Here is a 22,418-nt window from a genome sequence, read left to right on the forward strand (position 1 = left end):
AATAAAGGCAAACACATCATTTGCCTTCCTAATCACTTGCTGCACCTCAGCATTGGCCTTCATGAACCTGAACACCAGCACACGTTGGCTGAAAATCCAACCATACAGCATGCTTTGGCTCTCCCGCGTGTTCTACCTGTCCTGCTCTCAAAGAACTCCAAACATGACATCCCTTCCATGTTGGCTATGTTCAGTCCTATTAGTCAAGTTATCCTAGAATTACATCCTGCATTAGAGGGCCTGCCTAATCACAAACAGGCTCCATTTTTACAGAAGGTACACAAAAATGCTGGAGAAACTCAGCGGGTGCAGCAGCATCTATGGAGCGAAGGAGATAGGCTATTTTTACAGATGTCTTCTTCCCCCCTACTCCCATCCAGCAAAAAAATAGAAACATAGAAAATAGGTGCAGGAGTAGGCCATTCGGCCCTTCGAGCTAATACCGCCATTCAATATGATCATAGCTGATCGTCCAAACATCAGTACCCCATTTCAGCTTTCTCCCCATATCACTTGATTCCATTAGCCCCAAGAGCTATATCGAACTCAGCATCTCGAAAACATCCAGTGAATTGGCCTCCACTGCCTTCAGTGGCAGAGAATTCTACAGATTCACAACTCTCTGGGTGAAAAAGCTTTTCCTCATCTCAGTCCTAAAATGGCCTATCCCTTATTCTTAAACTGTGATACCCCTGGTTCTGGATTCCCCCAGCATCGGGAACATTTTTTCCTGCAGCTGGAAGATGCAGAAGTTTGAGAGTGCGCACCACCAGACTCAGGAACAGCCTCTTTCACTCTGTTGTCAGACTTCTGTACAGTCCTTCCATGGGCCAGGCTAGGTCCAATTCATCCTTACCCCATTGTGGGCATTATACTTTGTTCAGGGAACCGATGCACTACAATGCTGAGAACTATATTCTGCACTCTGTATCTTCCCCTTTGCTCTATCTATTGTACCTCATCAGCTGTGAAGTACCTGATGAAGTTGTACTTAATCTGTAAACCAATTAACAGATAGTTTTACATAGAAACATAGAAAATAGGTGCAGGAGTAGGCCATTCGGCCCTTCGAGCCTGCACCACCATTCAATATGATCATGGCTGATCATCCAACTCAGTATCCTGTACCTGCCTTCTCTCCATACCCCCTGATCCCTTTAGCCACAAGGGCCACACCTAACTCCCTCTTAAATATAGCCAATGAACTGGCCTCAACTACCTTCTGTGGCAGAGAATTCCACAGATTCACCACTCTCTGTGTAAAAAATGTTTTTTCTCATCTCGGTCCTAAAAGACTTCCCTCTTATCCTTAAAATATGACCCCTAGTTCTGGACTTCCCCAACATCGGGAACAATCTTCCTGCATCTAGCCTGTCCAACCCCTTAATGTATTGTATGTCTGATCTGATTGGATAGTATGGAAATAAAAGCCTTTCACTGTGCCTTGATACACGTGACATTAATAACCCTCAACCTAACATCCACGAGACAATGTTGTCCTCAAGTAGGAATATACGCATAACTCGCCCAACCTGGTAAACATACCTCCATAGTATTGTAATGAATTACATCAAAAGATCACTAGACTGGTAAGAAAGAAGTTACCAAAAGTAAAGACAGAGGGGAAACTAGTCCCTCTTGTCTGTCAGACATCTGAATGTGACAATGGGACCTTGTTTGCATGTGGAGATGTCCATAAGCTGGCCGTTCATAACCCAGGGATGATCAGTACAGATTTCAACACATTTCATTCAACTGAAACATCCAGTTTCTCCCACCCCTCGACCCTTAAACAGTGATATCTCATTTACCCTCCAATCTACAGGAACAATCTATAACATATTGGAAGATAGGAATCAGTGGTAATTATTTCTCTAGCCAGCTCCATCAAAATTTTGGGACACAAGTCATCAGGTTTTAAGATCACCAACACGTCTAGTACATTTTTTTTAATCAAATACATATTTCCCATCAGTTCCTCATTCTTCTACACACTTGGTTCTCTAATATTTCCAGTAATATTTTTGTGATTCCCCAAGGAAACACATTAAAAGTATTTATTTAAATTATTTTTGCACTTCCTGATTCTCAATACAAGTTCTCCCACCTAACACCTGTTGATGGGTCACTGAGCTGTTTGAATCTCTTGCAATCGTTTCAAGAGCTGTTTATGGTTGAACAGCCAATATTCTACCAGCGTCACATACTTCAGTCACATTTGCTTCATATACTTCAGAGTCATTTAAACTAAAGGGCCTGTTCCACTGTACGAGGTAATTCAAGAGCTCCCCCGATTAAAAACAAATCAAACTCGTGGTAAGCACGTAGAATATACGTAGCGGGTACGCCGGAGCTCGGGATGTCTCTTAGCGACCTGTAACGCTAACGGCAGGTACTCGGGAAACGCGGTAAGCTCGGGAAGACTTGTGAAGATTTTTCAACGTTGAAAAAATGCCCACAAGAGCCCCGAGTACCTACGAGCGGCTATTACCTTAATTCTCCGAGTTCGAATCAGTGGAAACTCGGGAGAACTCTTTAGAAACATAGAAATTAGGTGCAGGAGTAGGCCATTCGGCCCTTCGAGCCTGCACCGCCATTCAATATGATCATGGCTGATCATCCAACTCAGTATCCCGTACCTGCCTTCTCTCCATACCCCCTGATCTGCTTAGCCACAAGGGCCACATCTAACTCCCTCTTAAATATAGCCAATGAACTGGCCTCAACTACCTTCTGTGGCAGAGAGTTCCAGAGATTCACCACTCTCTGTGTGAAAAAAGCTCGTACAGTGGGGCAGGCCCATTATCCATTGCTCACAGTGGAAGCTACAATGATGTGAAAACACAAAATGCTGCAAATACTCAGCAACAGTGGAGTGAGGAAGGGGTTGGGGGTTTGGAGAATACAGACACACAACTACGCTACAATAGCTGTGGGTCCAAGTAGCCAGATGCCAGCGCTCACAGTCACTAACCAAAGCCCCTGATCTGCCACCCGTCCAGTCCTCACCTTCCCCATCCTGCCACACACCATCCCAATCCAGCCTCTCCCACTGTCCCCACCCTATCATGTTCCTTCCCATCCCATCCTGACATCCTCCATCCCATCCTCCCCAAACCGTCCCCACATCCCCCCCCCCCATCCTATTCTCCGATCTTACCCCCCCCCCCCCATCCTATCCTACCTCACCAACTTCAACCTATCCTCCTTCAACCCATACTCCCCAAATCCCCCAACCTTCAACCAACATACCCCAAACCCCCAAACCTCCCGCATCCTACTCTGCCCCCATCCCCCCCCCCCCCCTCCTCCATCCTATCCCACCCCCCCCCCCCCCATCCTCCTCCCACCCATCCTCCCCTACCCCCCCCTCTGTCCTCTGATTCCCCAACCACTTTTTGGATTGAGTTCCCTCCCCCTCTCCTCCCTGCCCCGCAGCGGCTGCTCAGCCCGGCTCCCACCGACTCTCCGGTGACCAGACACCTCCACTCATTCATTCACTCACTCACTCTGCCCCTCGATTCATTCTACTCCCCATTGCCCCACAGATACCTCCCGCTCACAGCCACCCACCCTCCCAGCGCTCCCTCTCCCCCGGATCCCCGCTGGCTCTCACCCAGAAGTTCTCGCTGAAGCGTGACTCCTTCATCTCGCAGGTCGGTGCAAAGTCTGTGCTGTACCAGCGCCTCGCCCGTTGTGTTGTGTTGCGTTGCGTTGCGCTGCGCTGTGCTGTTCTGTTCTGCCCTGGCGCTGCTCGACTCAGTCCCGGTCGCTGTGTTGAGTTGTGATGTGTTGTTTTGTGGTGGGTGGTGTTCCGCTGCGCTGCCCCGGCTGCCCAGTCCTGTTCAGTCCCACAACCTCCTCTCAGTTCCTCCTCGGTCGCCTGCTGCTCCCCGGAAAAAGCACCACCTCCAGGTCTCAACGCCTGAGAAAACGCTCGGGCAATAGGTTGCCTTTGCTCCACGTGATATAGTTTTATTGTACTTGGTGGGGAACTGATCTGTCGGTCAGGCGGGGAACGTCAATGATCAATGCAATGGTATGGGTTTTGGACAGCGGCTAACTTCAGACGGTCACATGTTGCAGCAGCCGGTATTAATACTGAAAGTGCCACAGTACAAAGTAAATGTGTTAAACTCAATCAAAGAACAACTGGCTCGCATTTCCACTTTTCCATTTAAGGGTTGACAAAATCATTACCAAACTTGTTACCAATTGTAGTCACCAGCTACTGTCTACCTCATTGCTGACCCTCTGACTGGATTGGACTTTACTGGTTTTACCTTGCACTAACGTTATTCCCTTATTATGTGGACTGCGAATTACTTGATTGTAATCATGTATTGTCTTTCTGCTGACTGGGTTCGCAGGCAACAAAAGCTTTTCACTGTACCTCGGTACACGTGACAATAAACTAAACTGAACAGAGGAGGAACAGACCCTTTGACACACAATGTCTGAGCTGAAGTCTGGAGTTTAGAAGGATGAGAGGAGATCTTATTGAAACATATAAGATTATTAAGGGTTTGGACACGCTAGAGGCAGGAAACATGTTCCCGATGTTGGGAGAGTCCAGAACCAGGGGACACTGTTTAAGAATAGAAACATAGAAATTAGGTGCAGGAGTAGGCCATTCGGCCCTTCGAGCCTGCACCGCCATTCAATATGATCATGGCTGATCATCCAACTCAGTATCCCGTACCTGCCTTCGCTCCATACCCCCTGATCCCCTTAGCCACAAGGGCCACATCTAACTCCCTCTTAAATATAGCCAATGAACTGGCCTCAACTACCCTCTGTGGCAGAGAGTTCCAGAGATTCACCACTCTCTGTGTGAAAATTGTTCTTCTCATCTCGGTTTTAAAGGATTTCCCCCTTATCCTTAAGCTGTGACCCCTTGTCCTGGACTTCCCTAACATCGGGAACCATCTTCCTGCATCTAGCCTGTCCAACCCCTTAAGAATTTTGTAAGTTTCTATAAGATCCCCTCTCAATCTCCTAAATTCTAGAGAGTATAAACCAAGTCTATCCAGTCTTTCTTCATAAGACAGTCCTGACATCCCAGGAATCAGTCTGGTGAACCGTCTCTGCACTCCCTCTATGGCAATAATGTCCTTCCTCAGATTTGGAGACCAAAACTGTACGCAATACTCCAGGTGTGGTCTCACCAAGACCCTGTACAACTGCAGTAGAACCTCCCTGCTCCTATACTCAAATCCTTTTGCAATGAAAGCTAACATACCATTCGCTTTCTTTACTGCCTGCTGCACCTGCATGCCTACCTTCAATGACTGGTGTACCATGACACCCAGGTCTCGCTGCATCTCCCCCTTTCCCAATCGGCCACCATTTAGATAATAGTCTGCTTTCCCGTTTTTGCCACCAAAATGGATACCCTCACATTTATCCACATTATACTGCATCTGCCAAACATTTGCCCACTCACCCAGCCTATCCAAGTCACCTTGCAGTCTCCTAGCATCCTCCTCACAGCTAACACTGCCCCCCAGCTTAGTGTCATCTGCAAACTTGGAGATATTGCCTTCAATTCCCTCATCCAGATCATTAATATATATTGTAAATAGCTGGGGTCCCAGCACTGAGCCTTGCGGTACCCCACTAGTCACTGCCTGCCATTGTGAAAAGGACCCGTTTACTCCTACTCTTTGCTTCCTGTTTGCCAGCCAGTTCTCTATCCACATCAATACTGAACCCCCAATGCCGTGTGCTTTAAGTTTGTATACTAATCTCTTATGTGGGACCTTGTCGAAAGCCTTCTGGAAGTCCAGATACACCACATCCACTGGTTCTCCCCTATCCACTCTACTAGTTACATCCTCGAAAAATTCTATAAGATTCGTAAGACATGATTTACCTTTCGTAAATCCATGCTGACTTTGTCCAATGATTTCACCACTTTCCAAATGTGCTGCTATCCCATCTTTAATAACTGACTCTAGCAGTTTCCCCACTACCGATGTTAGACTAACTGGTCTGTAATTCCCCATTTTCTCTCTCCCTCCCTTCTTAAAAAGTGGGGTTACGTTTGCTACCCGCCAATCTTCAGGAACTACTCCAGAATCTAAAGAGTTTTGAAAGATTATTACTATTTCTGGAGCTACTTCCTTAAGTACTCTGGGATGCAGCCTATCTGGCCCTGGGGATTTATCGGCCTTTAATCCAGTCAATTTACCCAACACCACTTCCCGGCTAACCTGGATTTCACTCAATTCGTCCAACTCCTTTGACCCGCGGTCCCCTGCTATTTCCGGCAAATTATTTATGTCTTCCTTAGTGAAGACGGAACCAAAGTAGTTATTCAATTGGTCCGCCATATCCTTGTTCCCCATGATCAACTCACCTGTTTCTGACTGCAAGGGACCTACATTTGTTTTAACTAATCTCTTTCTTTTCACATATCTATAAAAACTTTTGCAGTCAGTTTTTATGTTCCCTGCCAGTTTTCTTTCATAATCTATTTTTCCTTTCCTAATTAAGCCCTTTGTCCTCCTCTGCTGGTCTTTGAATTTCTCCCAGTCCTCCGGTATGCTGCTTTTTCTGGCTAATTTGTACGCATCATCCTTCGCTTTGATACTATCCCTGATTTCCCTTGTTATCCATGGATGTACTACCTTCCCTGATTTATTCTTTTGCCAAACTGGGATGAACAATTTTTGTAGTTCATCCATGCAGTCTTTAAATGTCTTCCATTGCATATCCACCGTCAACCCTTTTAGAATTAATTGCCAGTCAATATCCACCGTCAACCCTTTTAGAATTAATTGCCAGTCAATCTTGGCCAATTCACGTCTCATACCCTTCGCTTTGATACTATCCCTGATTTCCCTTGTTATCCATGGATGTACTACCTTCCCTGATTTATTCTTTTGCCAAACTGGGATGAACAATTTTTGTAGTTCATCCATGCAGTCTTTAAATGTCTTCCATTGCATATCCACCGTCAACCCTTTTAGAATTAATTGCCAGTCAATCTTGGCCAATTCACGTCTCATACCCTCAAAGTTACCTTTCTTTAAGTTCAGAACCATTGTTTCTGAATTAACAATGTCACTCTCCATCCTAATGAAGAACTCAACCATATTATGGTCACTCTTGCCCAAGGGGGCACGTACAACAAGATTGCTAACTAACCCTTCCTCATTACTCAATACCCAGTCTAAAATAGCCTGCTCTCTCGTTGGTTCCTCTACATGTTGATTTAGATAACTATCCCGCATACATTCCAAGAAATCCTCTTCCTCAGCACCCCTGCCAATTTGATTCACCCAATCTATATGTAGATTGAAGTCACCCATTATAACTGTTTTGCCTTTGTCGCACGCATTTCTAATTTCCTGTTTGATACCATCTCCAACTTCACTACTACTGTTAGGTGGCCTGTACACAACACCCACCAGTGTTTTCTGCCCCTTAGTGTTTCGCAGCTCTACCCATACCGATTCCACATCCTCCAAGCTAATGTCCTTCCTTTCTATTGCGTTAATCTCCTCTCTAACCAGCAACGCTACCCCACCTCCTTTTCCTTTCTGTCTATCCCTCCTGAATGTTGAATATCCCTGGATGTTCAGCTCCCAGCCTTGGTCACCCTGGAGCCATGTCTCCGTGATCCCAACTATATCATAGTCATTAATAGCTATCTGCACATTCAACTCATCCACCTTATTACGAATGCTCCTTGCATTGAGACACAAAGCCTTCAGGCTTGTTTTTACAACACTCTTACCCCTTATACAATTATGTTGAAAAGTGGCCCTTTTTGATTTTTGCCCTGGTTTTGTCTGCCTGCCACTTTTACTTTTCAACTTGCTACCTATTTCTTCTACCCTCATTTTACACCCCTCGGTCTCTACGCTCACACATTTAAGAAACCCTATCCCTTTAACTCCATCCTCCACTATCCCATTCAACACCCCACCCCCTTATTCAGTTTAAAGCCACCCATGTAGCAGTAGCAAACCTGCCTGCCAGAATGCTGGTCCCACACCTGTTAAGATGCAATCCGTCCCTTTTGTACAGTTCCCCCTTACCCCAAAACAGATCCCAGTGATCTAAGAATCTAAATCCCTGCCCCGTGCACCAGTTCCTCAGCCACACGTTCAGGTCCCGTATCTCCCTGTTCCTGCTCTCTCTAGCACGGGGAACTGGAAGTAAACCGGAGATAACAACCCTGGAGGTCCTGTTTTTCAATATTTTGTCCGAGCTCTCTAAAGTCACGCTGCAGAATATTCATCCCCTTTTTTCCGACATCGTCTGTGCCGACATGCACTACAACTTCCGGATGTTCACCTTCGCCCTTGAGGATTTTCTGCACTCTGTCCGTGACATCCTGGATCCTGGCACCGGGAAGGCAGCACACCATCCTCGCATCCCGTCTGTTGCCGCAGAAACCCCTGTCCGTACCTCTCACGATGGAGTCTCCCACTACAATGGCCTTGCCTGCCTTAGGCCTTTTTGGTTTTGGCTCAACAGCCCTATTCGCATCGCAAGCCATTCCGCCGCTCACGTCTTCTGTCCCAACAGCTTCTAAGCGGATGAATCTGTTTACAAAAGGTACACCACCCGGGGACGTTGGCATTCCATGCTTCCCTCCCTTTCACATGGTCTCCCACCTTCTCTCTTCCAGTACCTTACGTGTAACAATAAGGGGTAGGCCATTTAGAACGGTGACGAGGAAACACTTTTTCACACAGAGAGTGGTGAGTGTGGAAGTCTCTGCCTCAGGAGGCCGGTTCTCTGGACACTTTCAAGGGAGAGCTAGATAGGGCTCTTAATGATAGCGGAGTCAGGGGATATGGGGAGAAGGCAGGAACGGGGTACTGATTGTGGATGATCAGCCATGATCACATTAAATGGCGGTGCTGGCTCGAAGGGCCGAATGGCCTACTCCTGCACCTATTGTCTATTGTCTATTGAACGTGATGCCAAGTTAGAGACACAAGGAACGGCAGATGCTGGAATCTTGTGCAAAACACAAAGTGTTGGAGAAACTTAGGGGAAGGAATGGACAAGTGTTGTTTTGAGTTTAGTTTATTGTCACATCTACCGAGGTACAGTGAAAAGCTTTTGCTGCATGCTAACCAGTCAGCGGAAAGATCACAGGGGATTACAATCGTGCCATCAACAGTGTGCAGATATATGATAAAGGGAATGACGTGAAGTGTTTAGTGCTAGATAAAGACCAGTAAAGTCTGATCAAAGTTAATCCAAGGGTCTCCAATGTTGTAGATGTCTTTGATTTCTTGAATAAGATCTTGCACTAAATGATATATCCTTTACCCTATATCCGTACACTGTGGATGACTTGATTGTAATCATGCATAGTCTTTGACTAGATAGCAGGCAACAATATAGCTTCAGTCTGAAGAAGGGTCTCAATACCCCAGTTTGTATTGATGGCACCGATTTAGAGACAAAATAGGTTGGAAAAGCTCCATTTCCTAGGAGTCAATATCACCAACAACCTGTAACACCCATATTGAAGCAAATTGAAAGCGAATGGTATGTTAGCATTCATAGAAAAAAGATTTGAGTATAGGAGCAGGGAGGTTCTACTGCAGTTGTACAGGGTCTTGGTGAGACCACACCTGGAGTATTGCGTACAGTTTTGATCTCCTAATCTGAGGAAAGACATTCTTGCCATAGAGGGAGTAGAGAGAAGGTTCACCAGACTGATTCCCGGGATGTCAGGACTTTCATATGAAGATAGACTGGATATACTCGGCTTGTACACGCTAGAATTTAGAAGATTGAGGGAGATCTTATAGAAACATACAACATTCTTAAGGGGTTGGACAGGCTAGATGCAGGAAGAATGTTCCCGATGTTGAGGAAGTCCAGAACAAGGGGTCACAGTTTATGGATAAGGGGGAAGTCTTTTAGGACTGAGATCAGAAAAACATTTTTCACACAGAGAGTGGTGAATCTGTGGAATTCTCTGCCACAGAAGGCAGTTGAGGCCAGTTCATTTGCTATATTTAAGAGGGAGTTAGATGTGGCCCTTGTGGCTAAAGAGATCAGGGGGTATGGAGAGAAGGCAGGTACAGGATACTGAGTTGGATGATCAGCCATGTTCCTATTGAATGGTGGTGCAGGCTAGAAGGGCCGAATGGTCTACTCCTGCACCTATTTTCTATGTTTCTATGCAACCTGAAACGTCTCTAATGAGGTAGATGGGAGGTCAGGATCGCATTCTAGCTGGTGAGAGGACGATAACAGCTGGGAAGAAACTGTCTCTGAATCTGGAGATGTACATTTTCAAACTTCTGTACCTCTTTCCTGACGGAAAAAGGAAGAAGAGAGAGTGACTGTTCGTTGATTATGCTGGTGACCTTGCCAATGCAGCTGAGGTGTAGAAGGAGTCAATGGAAGGGAGGTTTGGTTTGCATGGGCTACTTCCCAAACTCTCTGCAATTACTCGCGGTCTTGGATGGGAGCTGGTCCCAAACCATGTAGTGATGCATCCCGATAAAATGCTTTCTACGGCGCATGTGTAGAAGTTGGTGACGGTTGTTGGAGACATTCCAAACGTCCTAAGATTCTAATGAACTAGAGGCATTGGCAGGGTTGCCAACTCTCACGCATTGAGCATTGAGCGTGAGACTCCACATTTGACAAACTTCTCACGCTCTCATGCTGATGACAGAAGTTCTCACGCTCAAATTTTATATATATATATATATAAATAAATAACATCACTCCGCACTCACCAATGAGAATAGTTTTCCCCACCCGCATTCACATTCCCATGCAGATGGTGTGATGGGTGAGACACGGCGGTGGTCCCAGCACCGACCCCCCCCCCCCTCCCCCGAGGCTCTGCTCACTCTGGGTGTTGTCGCCACTTAACACACACACACTGGCACACACACACACACACACACAACCTAACACACACACTGGCACACACACTGACACACACAACCTACACACACACACACACACACTGGCACACACACTGACACACACAACCTAACACACACAAGGTTTAAAGGGATATGGAAAAATGTGGAAAAATGGGACTAGTTTAGATGGGGACATCTTGATCTGCATGGACAAGTTGGGATTAAGGGCCTATTTCCATGCTGTAAGACTATGACACACTGTAGAAAGGGTGCAATTGCTCTGGAGAGGATCCAGGGGCAATTTATTGCAGGGCTGGATTTTTGTTTTTCACTTTGAAGAAAGATTTGATAACTGGGATTATATTCTCTGCAGTAACGGAGGTGAAGAAAATATTTAGTTGAGGTGAATAATACGATGAGAATAGGACCTGTTTCGCTTAACAAAGAGTGTAGGAAGGAACTGCAGATGGTGGTTTAAACTGAAGATAGACACTAAAAGCTGGAATAACTCAGCAGGACAGGCAGCATCTCTGGAGAGAAAGTATTGGTGATGTTTTGGGTCGAGACCTTCAGTCTGAAGAGGTTGAAAAGCAACCATAAAACACAATGACTGGAGATGCATGTTATCCAACTAAGGGCAGAAATCAGAATCATGTGTTCATCTTTATTGACGTGACACCATAATAAATATATTACAGAAAAAATAATTTAATGGGGTTATACGGTGGCGCACCACAGACCCAGATTTGATCCTGACTACAGGTGCTGTCTGTACATTCTCCTTAGGACCACATGGTTTTCTCTGGATTTCTCCACACATCCGAAAGAAGTGCTGGCTTGTAGGTTAATTGGCTTCTATAAATTGTCCCCGGCGTGTAGGATAGAACTGGTGTATGGTAGATTGCTGGTCAGTGTGGACTTGGTGGGCCAAAGGGCCTGTTTCCATATATATGATTTACATATATATCTTAATTTCATTGAACCATATATGGTTAAATATGTGGCATTATTTTCGTCTTGTTTCTTTAGTCTAAGGGTAAAGTTGCTTGATTTATTTGTGCAGAACAGTAATGGAAGTCTGACTCCTCTTGCCTTGTTTCTATGTTTTTATTTCTCTATATATATGCATAACAGCATGAATTATAATCTGAATTATAAGCCTGGCTCTACTGTGGAATGTAATTAGGAATGGGTCTGAAGACATGTTGCCTATTTCCTTCGCTCCATAGATGCTGCCTCACCCACTGAGTTTCTCCAGCATTTTGGTCTACCATGTAATTTAGCCAAACCTTATTCATACCTAATCCAATTTGAAGCATAAATGTTGCATTCAGGTGTAAGTTAAAATACTTGCTACAGTTTGCACCAGATTGCACAATTTCAAGCTGAAAAATGCAAAAGCTCCGTACCAAGGGAGGTGGGATACCCCCTTCCCACACCCTCTCCCCATCAGTCGCTGCGCTCCCTTGCAATTTCTCACTCTCAACTCTCACCCAATGTTGGCAGCCCTCCATTGGTGTGGGTTCTTGCCCATTGATTGCTACGTTGTGGATGGTTCAGGACAAACTGCTGCTGGCGTTTATTGCTGCCTGACCCACTGAGTACCTCCAATGCTTTGTGTTTTGCTGAAGATTTGATCCAGTACAGATAACTGTCAAAACTGTCAACAATAAGCCAATGCAAAAATAAAAAAGTATTACAAATACCTTTAAAAAAATTGAAAACAATTAACAGCACAGCTTTTGCCCAGAGAAGGTGAATCGAGAACTAGACATCATGGGTTTTAGGTGAGAGATGAAAGATTTAATAGGAATCAGAGGGGTTATTGTTTTACACAAAGGGTGGTGGGTGTATGGAATGTGCATGGATCATAATAAGTAGAATTAGGCCATTCGGTCCATCAAGTTTACCCCACCATTCAATCATGGCTGATTTATCCCTCCCTCCTAACCCCATTCTCCTTCCTTCTCTCCACAACCTCTGACACCCGTATCGACTGCTGGTTTATGTTCCTGTGTTGCAATTCAACAAGGAAGTGCCACTAATTTTGCTGAAAAATCCCAGTGAATGACTTTAGTCATTACAGTAACACGATAACTTTCAGAGATAAGATTTGGGATATGAAATGCTTACAATGCCTTCCCCTTCAAAATCCTGGCCAGGAGATATGCTGGTGCTGTGCGGGAAGGTTTAAAGTAACTTAAAGTAACTGCATGTAGAACGGAAGCTCAGTTAGTCCAGCATGCAGAGCATGCGTAGACATGATGAATGATGCTGTAGAATCATGTGAAGGAACAGACAGGATAAGGTGACGGAGGAATTTGAGGCTAAAGTAGGGCAGATGGAATGAGTGTGTTGATTAACAGAGAGATGGGATTTTTTAATAAGAAGGAAATATTGGATGTCTTAGCAGGTTTAGGGTGAATAAATTCCTGGTGAAGGATATCCCAGGCTGCCATAGAAGGCAAGGCAGGAGATTGATGGACTCTGAGAGAGGTTTTTTGCATCCTTGATGTGTGAGGTGACAGATGACCAAAGGGTTGCAAAGTGCTAACTTTATTCAAGAAGAAATGGTGGAGGCAGAGACTCTCCAATTTTTAAGAAACACCAAGACAAATCAACATGGAGAATATTACAGATCAAATGCTGGAATTGGGTCAAGGGTCAAGAGTGTCAAAGGTGATGCAGCGGTAGAGTTGCTGCCTTACAGAGCCAGAGACCTGGGTTTGATCCTGACTACGGGTGTTGCCTGTACAGAGTCTGTGCATTCTCCCTGTGACCACCTGCGTTTTCTTCAGGTGCTCCGGTTTTCTCCAACACTCCAAAGACGTACAGGATTCTAGGTTAATTGGCTTCTGTAAATTGTAAATTGTTCCTTGTGTGTAGGATAGTGCTAGTGTAAGGGGTGAGCGCTGGTCGGCATGGACTCGATGGGCCAAAGGGCCCGTTTCCACACTGTATCTCTAAAGTCTAAAGTCTAAAGTCTAAATTGTTTAAAGGTCTTATGCACCAGGAATGGAACAATGGCATTCTTACTTGCAGCTTTTATCAGCAAATTTAACATAGATAACACAGCAAATAAATATACAATAAACCAGACCACAGTAATAAAAACTGAAGTGATTAGTGCAATCTGTGCATGGTGCTTCAAGGGCCTTATGTTTGATGGGGAGAAGCTGTTCCTGAACCTGGAGGTCATAGAAACATAGAAACATAGAAAATAGGTGCAGGAGGAGGCCATTCGGCCCTACGAGCCTGCACCGCCATTCAACATGATCATGGCTGATCATCCAATTCAGTATCCTGTACCTGCCTTCTCTCCATACCCCCTGATCTATTTAGCCACAAGGGCCACATCTAACTCCCTCTTAAAGATAGCCAATGAACTGGCCTCAACTACCTTCTGTGGCAGAGAATTCCAGAGATTCACCACTCTCTGTGTGTAAAAAATGTTTTTCTCATCTCGGTCCTAAAAGATTTCCCCCTTATCCTTAAACTATGACCCCCTTGTTCTGGACTTCCCCAACATCGGGAACAATCTTCCTGCATCTAGCCTGTCCAACCCCTTAAGAATTTTGTAAGTTTCTATAAGATCCCCCCTCGATCTTCTAAATTCTAGTGAGTACAAACCAAGTCTATCCAGTCTTTCTTCATATGAAAGTCCTGACACCCCGGGACATAGAGATACAGTCTGGTGAACGTTTCTCTGACTCCCTCTCAGACCAAGAATGTCTATTTCCTCAGATTTGGAGACCAAAACTGTACGAGCTTCTCAGCTTTTGTGGTAACCTCATTCTCCAAGACCCTCTACAACTGCAGTAGAACCTCCCTGCTCCTATACTCAAATAATTTTGCTATGAATAAAAAATACCATTCGCTTTCTTCATTACATGCTGCACCTGCATGCCTACTTTCAACGTCGCACTGTTTATACCATGACACCCAGGTCTCGTTGCATTTCCTTTTTTCCTGAGAAATATATCCACCATTCAGATGGGGGGGGCATCTACTTTAGAGGTTTTCGCCACCAAAGTGGATTTCGATTTCCGATGTCATGGTATCCGATGTCTTCTTCCCGATGGTAGCAGCAAAATGAGAACATGGCCATGGAGGTGTGGGACTTTGATTATATTGACAGCTTTTTTGAGGAAGGTCTTCCTGTCGATCCCTTTAATGGCAGGGGGAATCACCACCCACGATGGACCCAGCAATGGTTCCCACTCTCTGGAGCCTTTTTTAGCCCAGTCTTTTCAATCTTTCCTCATATGACAGTCCCGCCATCCCAAGGATCAATCACGTGAACCTATGCTGCACTGCCTCAATCACAAGGATGTCCTTCCTCAAATTAGGAGACCAAAACTGTACACAATACTCCAGATGTGATCTCACCAGAGCCCTATACAACTGCAGAAGCACCTCTTTACTCCTATACTGAAATCCTCTTGTTATGAAGGCCAACATTCCATTGGCTTTCTTCACTGCCTGCTGTACCTGCACGCCAACCTTCAGTGACCGGTGTACAAGGATACCCAAGTCTCGCTGCACCTCCCCCTTACCTAACCTAACCCCATTGAGATAATAATCTGCCCCCTTGTTTTGGCCATAGATATCTCTACCACACACCCATGTAAGATCACCAGTGCTCGGCGATAAGCCCAATCTCCTCAAACCTCTGACTATGAGCGATACAGTGGCTCAGCAGTAGAGTTGCTGCCTTATAGCACCAAGTTCGATCCTGACTACAGGTGCTGTCTATATGGAGATTGTGAATGCGCGTGTTTTCTCCGGTTTCCTCCCACACTCTAAAGACGTACATGTTTGTAGGTTAATTGGCTTCTATGGCAAATCAAATTCCTCGTATATTGCAAAACACACCAGGCTAATAAAGTATGATTATGATTATAATTATGATTATAAATTGTAAATTGGACCATGTGTGCAGGACAGTGCTAGTGTGCAGGGTGATTGCTGGTCGGCATGGACTGGTGGCCTGTTTATGCCATGTATCTCAAACGGCTGAAGTAAAGTTAGAGAGGCGTTAATGAACTCGACTTGTGATTGCATTAACGTGCTTGGCCAAGGCAGAACATAAAACAGCACAGCACAGGAACAGGCTCTTCTGCCCACTGTATCTGTGCAAAGGTAAACTAGTTTTACCTAATCTAAATAACAGGACCCTGGGGAATGTTGTAGAGCAGTGAGGCATGGGGTTACATGCATTGGTCTCCGAAAGTGAGAACACAGGTAGACAGAGTGATGAGGAAGGCATATGGCGGACTTGCCTTATCAGATGGGGCATTGAGTACGAAAGTTGGGATGTCATGGTACAGCCGCGCTGTGAAGCTCTTTGACTCTATGAAAGCAGGATTTATATGAATGGGTACTTGATGATCATCATAGACATCGAGTGCTGGCGGCCCTGTTCCTGTTGCAGTATGACTTTAAGTCAATCTGATTCACGTTCAACACATCCTCATCCCTGTGATATCACTCATTATGCTTGTACTTGTTTGCCCTGTTCCTTCTGCTATGCCTGACATACAATCCAGGGGCACGGTGGCACAGTGGTAGAGTTGCTGCCCCTGCCCCACAGGCCATTTTCTAGGCGACTAGACTGTGGTCACATGGTTGCCGGGGTGTTGCCTGTATGGTCGTGAGGAGTCTCCTCAGAATCGGATCGTTTTTCTGGTTGCCACTGGATTTTGAAATGTTCAAAACATTTTGGCGACAGTTGGCTTGTCATAGGTTGTCGCCAGGATGACGTAGGTTGTCGCCGGTGCTGACCGGTTAATTCCATTGGTGACTCCTTACGTCAACCTATGTCAACCGGCGACAGGTACCGGCGACTGAATTGTCTTCAGTTATCTTCAGTTGTCACCGACAGGGTCGTTGCTTGTCATAGCTGTTGTCGCTGAACATAGACATGAACGGTGGACATAGAAACAAAGAAACATAGAAAATAGGTGCAGGAGTAGGCCATTCGGCCCTTCGAGCCTGCACCGCCATTCAATATGATCATGGCTGATCATCCAACTCAGTATCCTGTACCTGCCTTCTCTCCATACCCCCTGATCCCTCTAGCCACAAAGGCCACATCTTACTTAACTCACTCTTAAATATAGCCAATGAACAGGCCTCAACTACCTTCTGTGGCAGAGAATTCCAGAGATTCACCACTCTCTGTGTGAAAAATGTTTTTCTCATCTCGGTCCTAAAAGATTTCCCCCTTATCCTTAAGCTGTGACCCCTTGTTCTGGACTTCCCCAACATCGGGAACAATCTTCCTGCATCTAGCCTGTCCAACCCCTTAAGAATTTTGTAAGTTTCGGTAAGATCCCCCCTCAATCTTCTAAAATCTAGCGAGTACAAGCCGAGTCTATCCAGTCTTTCTTCATATGAAAGTCCTGACATCCCAGGAATCAGTCTGGTGAACCTTCTCTGTACTCCCTCTATATTGTAGGTTGAGATAGGTTGTCGTAGGTGCGGTTGTAGGTGGATGTCCTAGAGGGTCACCGGTTGTCGGTAGCTTGCCGTAGCTTGACGTCGACTAAGTGGGAGGATGTTGTAGACATTGTCGTGGGGGGGTCCAGTCGCCAGTTTTTCACTGACCTGCTACGACTATGACAATCGCCGAAAAAAAGTGGGACAGGCCCATTACAACACCAGAGACATGGGTTCGATCCTGACTACGGGTACTGTCTGTATGGCGTTTGTATGTTCTCCCCGTGGGTTTTCTCCGAGATGCTCCGGTTTCCTCCAACATTCCAAAGACATACAGGATTGTAGGCTAATTGGCTTGGTATAATGTAAATTGTCCCAAATGTGTTTGGAACTAGTATTAGTGTGTGGGGATCGCTGGTCGGTGTGGACTCAGTGGGCTGAAGGGCTTGTTTCCGCTCTGTATCTCTAAACTAAACTAAACTAAAATTCATTTCCTAAACCTACCAATTCTACCAGACCCAGACTACCATTTGAACTCGATCTGCCATCAGGATGACAATATGTACATGGAATAGACACAAAATGCTGGAGTAACTCAGCGGGACAGGCAGCATCTCTGGAGAGACCCTTCCTCAGACAGGGTAATCTTGCAGATCTGGCTAAATATCAGGCACACTGGGTCACAGCCATGTTTAAAGTCCAACTCACGGATAACCTGGCGTGGATCTTTCACTGCTTCCTGAATCTTGAACGGAAGCAACTAAGTCTACTGGATAGACTTGGTTTATACTCTCTAGAATTTAGGAGATTGAGAGGGGATCTCATAGAAACTTACAAAATTCTTAAGGGGTTGGACAGGCTAGATGCAGGAAGATTGTTCCCGATGTTGGGGAAGTCCAGAACAAGGGGTCACAGCTTAAGGATAAGGGGGAAATCTTTTAAAACCGAGATGAGAAGAACTTTGTTCACACAGAGAGTGGTGAATCTCTGGAACTCTCTGCCGCAGAGGGTAGTTGAGGCCAGTTCATTGGCTATATTTAAGAGGGAGTTAGATGTGGCCCTTGTGGCTAAGGGGATCAGGGGGTATGGAGAGAAGGCAGGTACGGGATACTGAGTTGGATGATCAGCCATGATCATATTGAATGGCGTTGCAGGCTCGAAGGGCCGAATGGCCTACTCCTGCACCTAATTTCTATGTTTCTATGTTTCTAAGTGTAGTTACACTGGCCAGGGCCAAGGTTGCTGAGAGGCCTTGGTGCCAAGCATGCACTCCAGGTGCAGAGACCTCACAGTGTGTTGCACCTAATATTCCACAGGGCTGGGGCTGAGAGAGAATTACCAGTTCTCATAGCCAATGCTACATAAACGTTCATAAGTTCATGTCCTCAGTTTAGTTTAGAGATACAGTGTGGAAACAGGCCCTTCGGCCCACTGAGACCGTGCCAACCAGCGATCATGATGTACACCAGCACTATCCTACGCATTCGGGACAACTTACAATTATACCAAGTTACAAACCTGTACATCTTTGGAGTGTGAGAGAAACCGGAGATACCAGAGAAAACCCACTCAGGTCATGGGGAGAACGTACAAATTCCTTACAGACAGCACCCGTGGTCAGGATCGAACCCTGTCTCTGGCGCTTGTAAGGCAGCAACTCTACCCCAATGTCACCGTGCTGCCCTAGGAGCAGGAGCAGAATTGGACCATTCGGCCCATCAAGTCTACTCCACTATTCAATCATGGCTGATCTATCTCTCCCTCCATTCTCCTGCCATCTCCCCATAATCCCTGACACCCGTACCAATCAAGAATCTGTCAATCTCCACCTTAAAAATATCCATTGACTTGACCTCCACAGCCAACTGTGACAATTAATTCCACAGATTCACCACAACTAAAGAAACTCCTCCTCATCTCCTTTCTAAAGGTACATCCTTTTATTCTGTGGCTACGTCCTCTGGCCCTAGATTCTCCCACTAGTGAAACGTCCTCTCCACATCCACTCTACCCAGGCCATATGATTAACCTTATTTCTCCAATTTCAGTTTTCATGTGGCTTTCCTGAAAGCATCTTAAAGTTTAACTAAAACACCTACCCAGAATTAAATCGTAACCAGGAAGTGTGCCGTGCCCAGATGCTGCTCCTGTTTTATGGTCACACTGTGGTGCTGACTCTGCCCATTCATTTCACTGGTTGTAAACACTACTAAACTTTGCATCCACTGTGCAAATGGTTTACTAAGGCCGACTCATCGCTTTCAGAAGGGTGACACAGTGGTGCAGCAGTAGAGTTGTTGCCTTGCAGCGCCAGAGACCCAGGTTCAATCCTGACTACGGGTGTTGTCTGCACGGAGTTTGCACATTCTACCTGTGACCGCGTGGGCTTCACATTTGTTTCAATGACGTCTGTTTGTCTGTCTGTCTGTCTGTCTGTCTGCCGTCCTTCCGTCTATATCTAAAACTCTGATCTTGTTATCTTCCAGTTTGCGCAGTTTTTCTATTTGCGCAAAAAACAGTATGCGGAGTCAGAGATGTCGCCGATGTCACCAAACAGAAAGCGGAGACTCTGATCCCGGTGGAGGAGAACGACCAGCGAGCTGTACCCATTGTGAGTGCCCATCACACTGCCAACTCCAGCCACCACCTCCACACCCCTCCCCCCGCCCACACACCCCCTCCCCCCGCCCATACACCCCCTCCCCCCGCCCCACACCCCCCCCCCCGCCCACACCCCTCCCCCGCCCACACACCCCTCCCCCCGCCCATACACCCCTCCCCCTGCCAACACACACCCACTCCCCCAGGGTGTGTGGGTGAGTGGTGGAATATTGCATTGGGGGCATGGGTTGCATTGAGGAAACGGGTGAGTGGTGGAATATTGAGTTGGGAAATGGGTTGTGTTGGAGGCCAGGCCTCCCGTGTGACTGGTACATTGGGTACATAACTAAAACTCTCATCTTGTTATCTACCGGTTTGCGTTGTTTTTACATTTTCACCATTCTCCTGTGCTGCAAGTGCAACAATTTTTGTTCCGTTCGGTGGTATATTTTAAAAGTTATTAAGGTTCAAATATCTTTAAAACCGCGCATGCGCAAATTGGTCTCACCTCCTGTCAGTCAGCGCCGGGACAGCGATGCCCCTTCCTGCACCATCGCCGCACTGATTGGCCATGTCCACTGTCAGTCACCGTCAGCGCCCGCCTCTGCCTCGTGCGGCTTCCGGTCGATGCGGCTTCCGGTCAAGGCAACCTCCGGTCAGAGGAGTGGCAACCTTGAGATCCTGGGGAGGTGAGGAGGGAGAGTGGGGGGCTTGAGGGAGAGGAGGGGGTAGGGAGTGAGAGGGAAGGGAGGGGGGGGGGAAATAGGGAGATGAGGAGGGAGAGTGGGGGAGGATGGGGGATAGAAGGATAGGAGAGGGATACGGATGGGAGAGGTGAAGGGAAGGAGGGGGAATGGGGGAGGATGGGGGCTAGGAGAGGTGAGGGAGGGATTGGGGGAGGGGAGGAGGAGAGGGGAAAGAAGAGGGAGGAGGTTAGAAGGGAGAATGGGGGAGGAGGGCGAATAGAGGGAGAGGAGGGGTGGTGGGGGAGGTGAGGAGGGATAGGGGGATAGGGGGAGTTGAGGAGTGAGGGATAGAGGGATAGGAAGGGGTAAGGAGGCGAGAGGAGTTATGGAGGGAGTGACTGATGGTAGGGGAAAGGAGAGGGAGGGAGAGAGATGTGAGCAAAACAGCACCAGAACATAAGACTGCATTTAAGGAAGAGATTGTTCGGGTACAGTTGAGAACACAATCCTTCGAGAGACTAAGAACAAACAGATCCAGATATCCCTGAATTATTATTGTTTTTTAAAAGACTTTATGACAAGCATCAAGCTGTAAATACCTGAAAGTAGTAACACAAGTATAAAGAGTGGTAAAGATGTGAAGAAATGAACTGATGATGCTGGTTTACACACCAAATAGGCACAAAATGCTGGAGTAACTCAGCGGGACATGGAGCATCTCTGGAGAGAAGGAATGGGTGACGTTTTGGGTCGAGACCCTTCCGCAGACTGAGGATGAAGAAAGCAAATGTGGTTGCTTGTCTTCATCATTCAGGGCCAGACAGTCATGTTACAGCTTTTTAAACAATAGACAATAGGGGCAGGAGTAGGCCATTCGGCCCTTTGAGCCAGCACCGCCATTCAATGTGATCATGGCTGATCATCCCCAAACAGTACCCCGTTCCTGCCTTCTCCCCATATCCCCTGACTCCACTATCTTTAAGAGCTCTATCTTGTTCTCTCTTGAAAGTATCCAGAGAATCGGCCTCCACCGCCCTCTGAGGCTGTCACAGTCTGCCCTCGCCTCATTCTCATCCACTTCACCTCCCGGTACTTTTCCACCGGTCCCTCCTTCTCCTCACCTGCCTGCTTGCCACTCCCCTCTCATCAGCCCAACTCTCCTCACCTGTTGCACTCAGTTGCCTCTGATCACCTATTAACCCGGTATATAGACTCTCCTCACCGTTCACACAGTGCCAGATTGTCTCAGCATTCATGCAAGACTATTCAGCGATTTCCCGACTGCCTACACGGATTTGAACCTGCCTGCCCCTGACCATTCTGTCCTGTCGTCTTCCCGGATGTCACCTCAGCCTTCTGTTCCCGACCACGGCCTTCGTCCCGTACCTCCTGGTTTCTGTCTGCCTCTCTCCTGGGCTGTTTGGTGTATCCCTGCAACGGCTCCTCGACTACCAGCCTGGCTTCGACTCTCCTTTCGTCTGTCCCTCGCTGGTTTGTTTGCATCGTGTGTTGGATCTCCTGGTTACTGGACATTCCGCTACCCCGACTACGTCTCCTGCCTGCCCCTCTTCGGAACCCTCGCTCAATCCTGAGCCTCTGTGTGAGTACGGTGTACCCATTCCTGTGTTTCTACTCTGTGCTGCTATTGGGTCCAAGCTATACCCGTTACAGAGGCAGAGAATTCCACAGACTCAACAACTCTCTGTGAGAAAAAGTGTTTCCTCACCTCCGTTCTAAATGGCTTACCCCTTATTCCTAAACTATGGCCCCTGGTTCTGGACTTCCCCCAACATCGGGAACATGTTTCCTGCTTCTAACGTGTCCAAAC

General features: G+C 46.6%; 1 protein-coding gene across 1 annotated transcript in view; it reads right to left on the minus strand.

The window, feature by feature from the left end:
• Positions 1-3,872, minus strand: part of pstpip2 (proline-serine-threonine phosphatase interacting protein 2) — a 124,274-nt gene extending 120,402 nt beyond the window's left edge. The window contains exon 1 of the mRNA XM_055654827.1: positions 3,617-3,872. Within this exon, the coding sequence (XP_055510802.1) occupies positions 3,617-3,649 (33 nt within the window). The 5' untranslated portion in view covers positions 3,650-3,872. The remainder of the gene's footprint in view (positions 1-3,616) is intronic.
• Positions 3,873-22,418: the final 18,546 nt, after the last annotated feature.

The sequence above is a fragment of the Leucoraja erinacea genome, chromosome 1 (genome assembly GCF_028641065.1).
Source record: "Leucoraja erinacea ecotype New England chromosome 1, Leri_hhj_1, whole genome shotgun sequence".
Lineage (NCBI taxonomy): Eukaryota > Metazoa > Chordata > Chondrichthyes > Rajiformes > Rajidae > Leucoraja > Leucoraja erinaceus.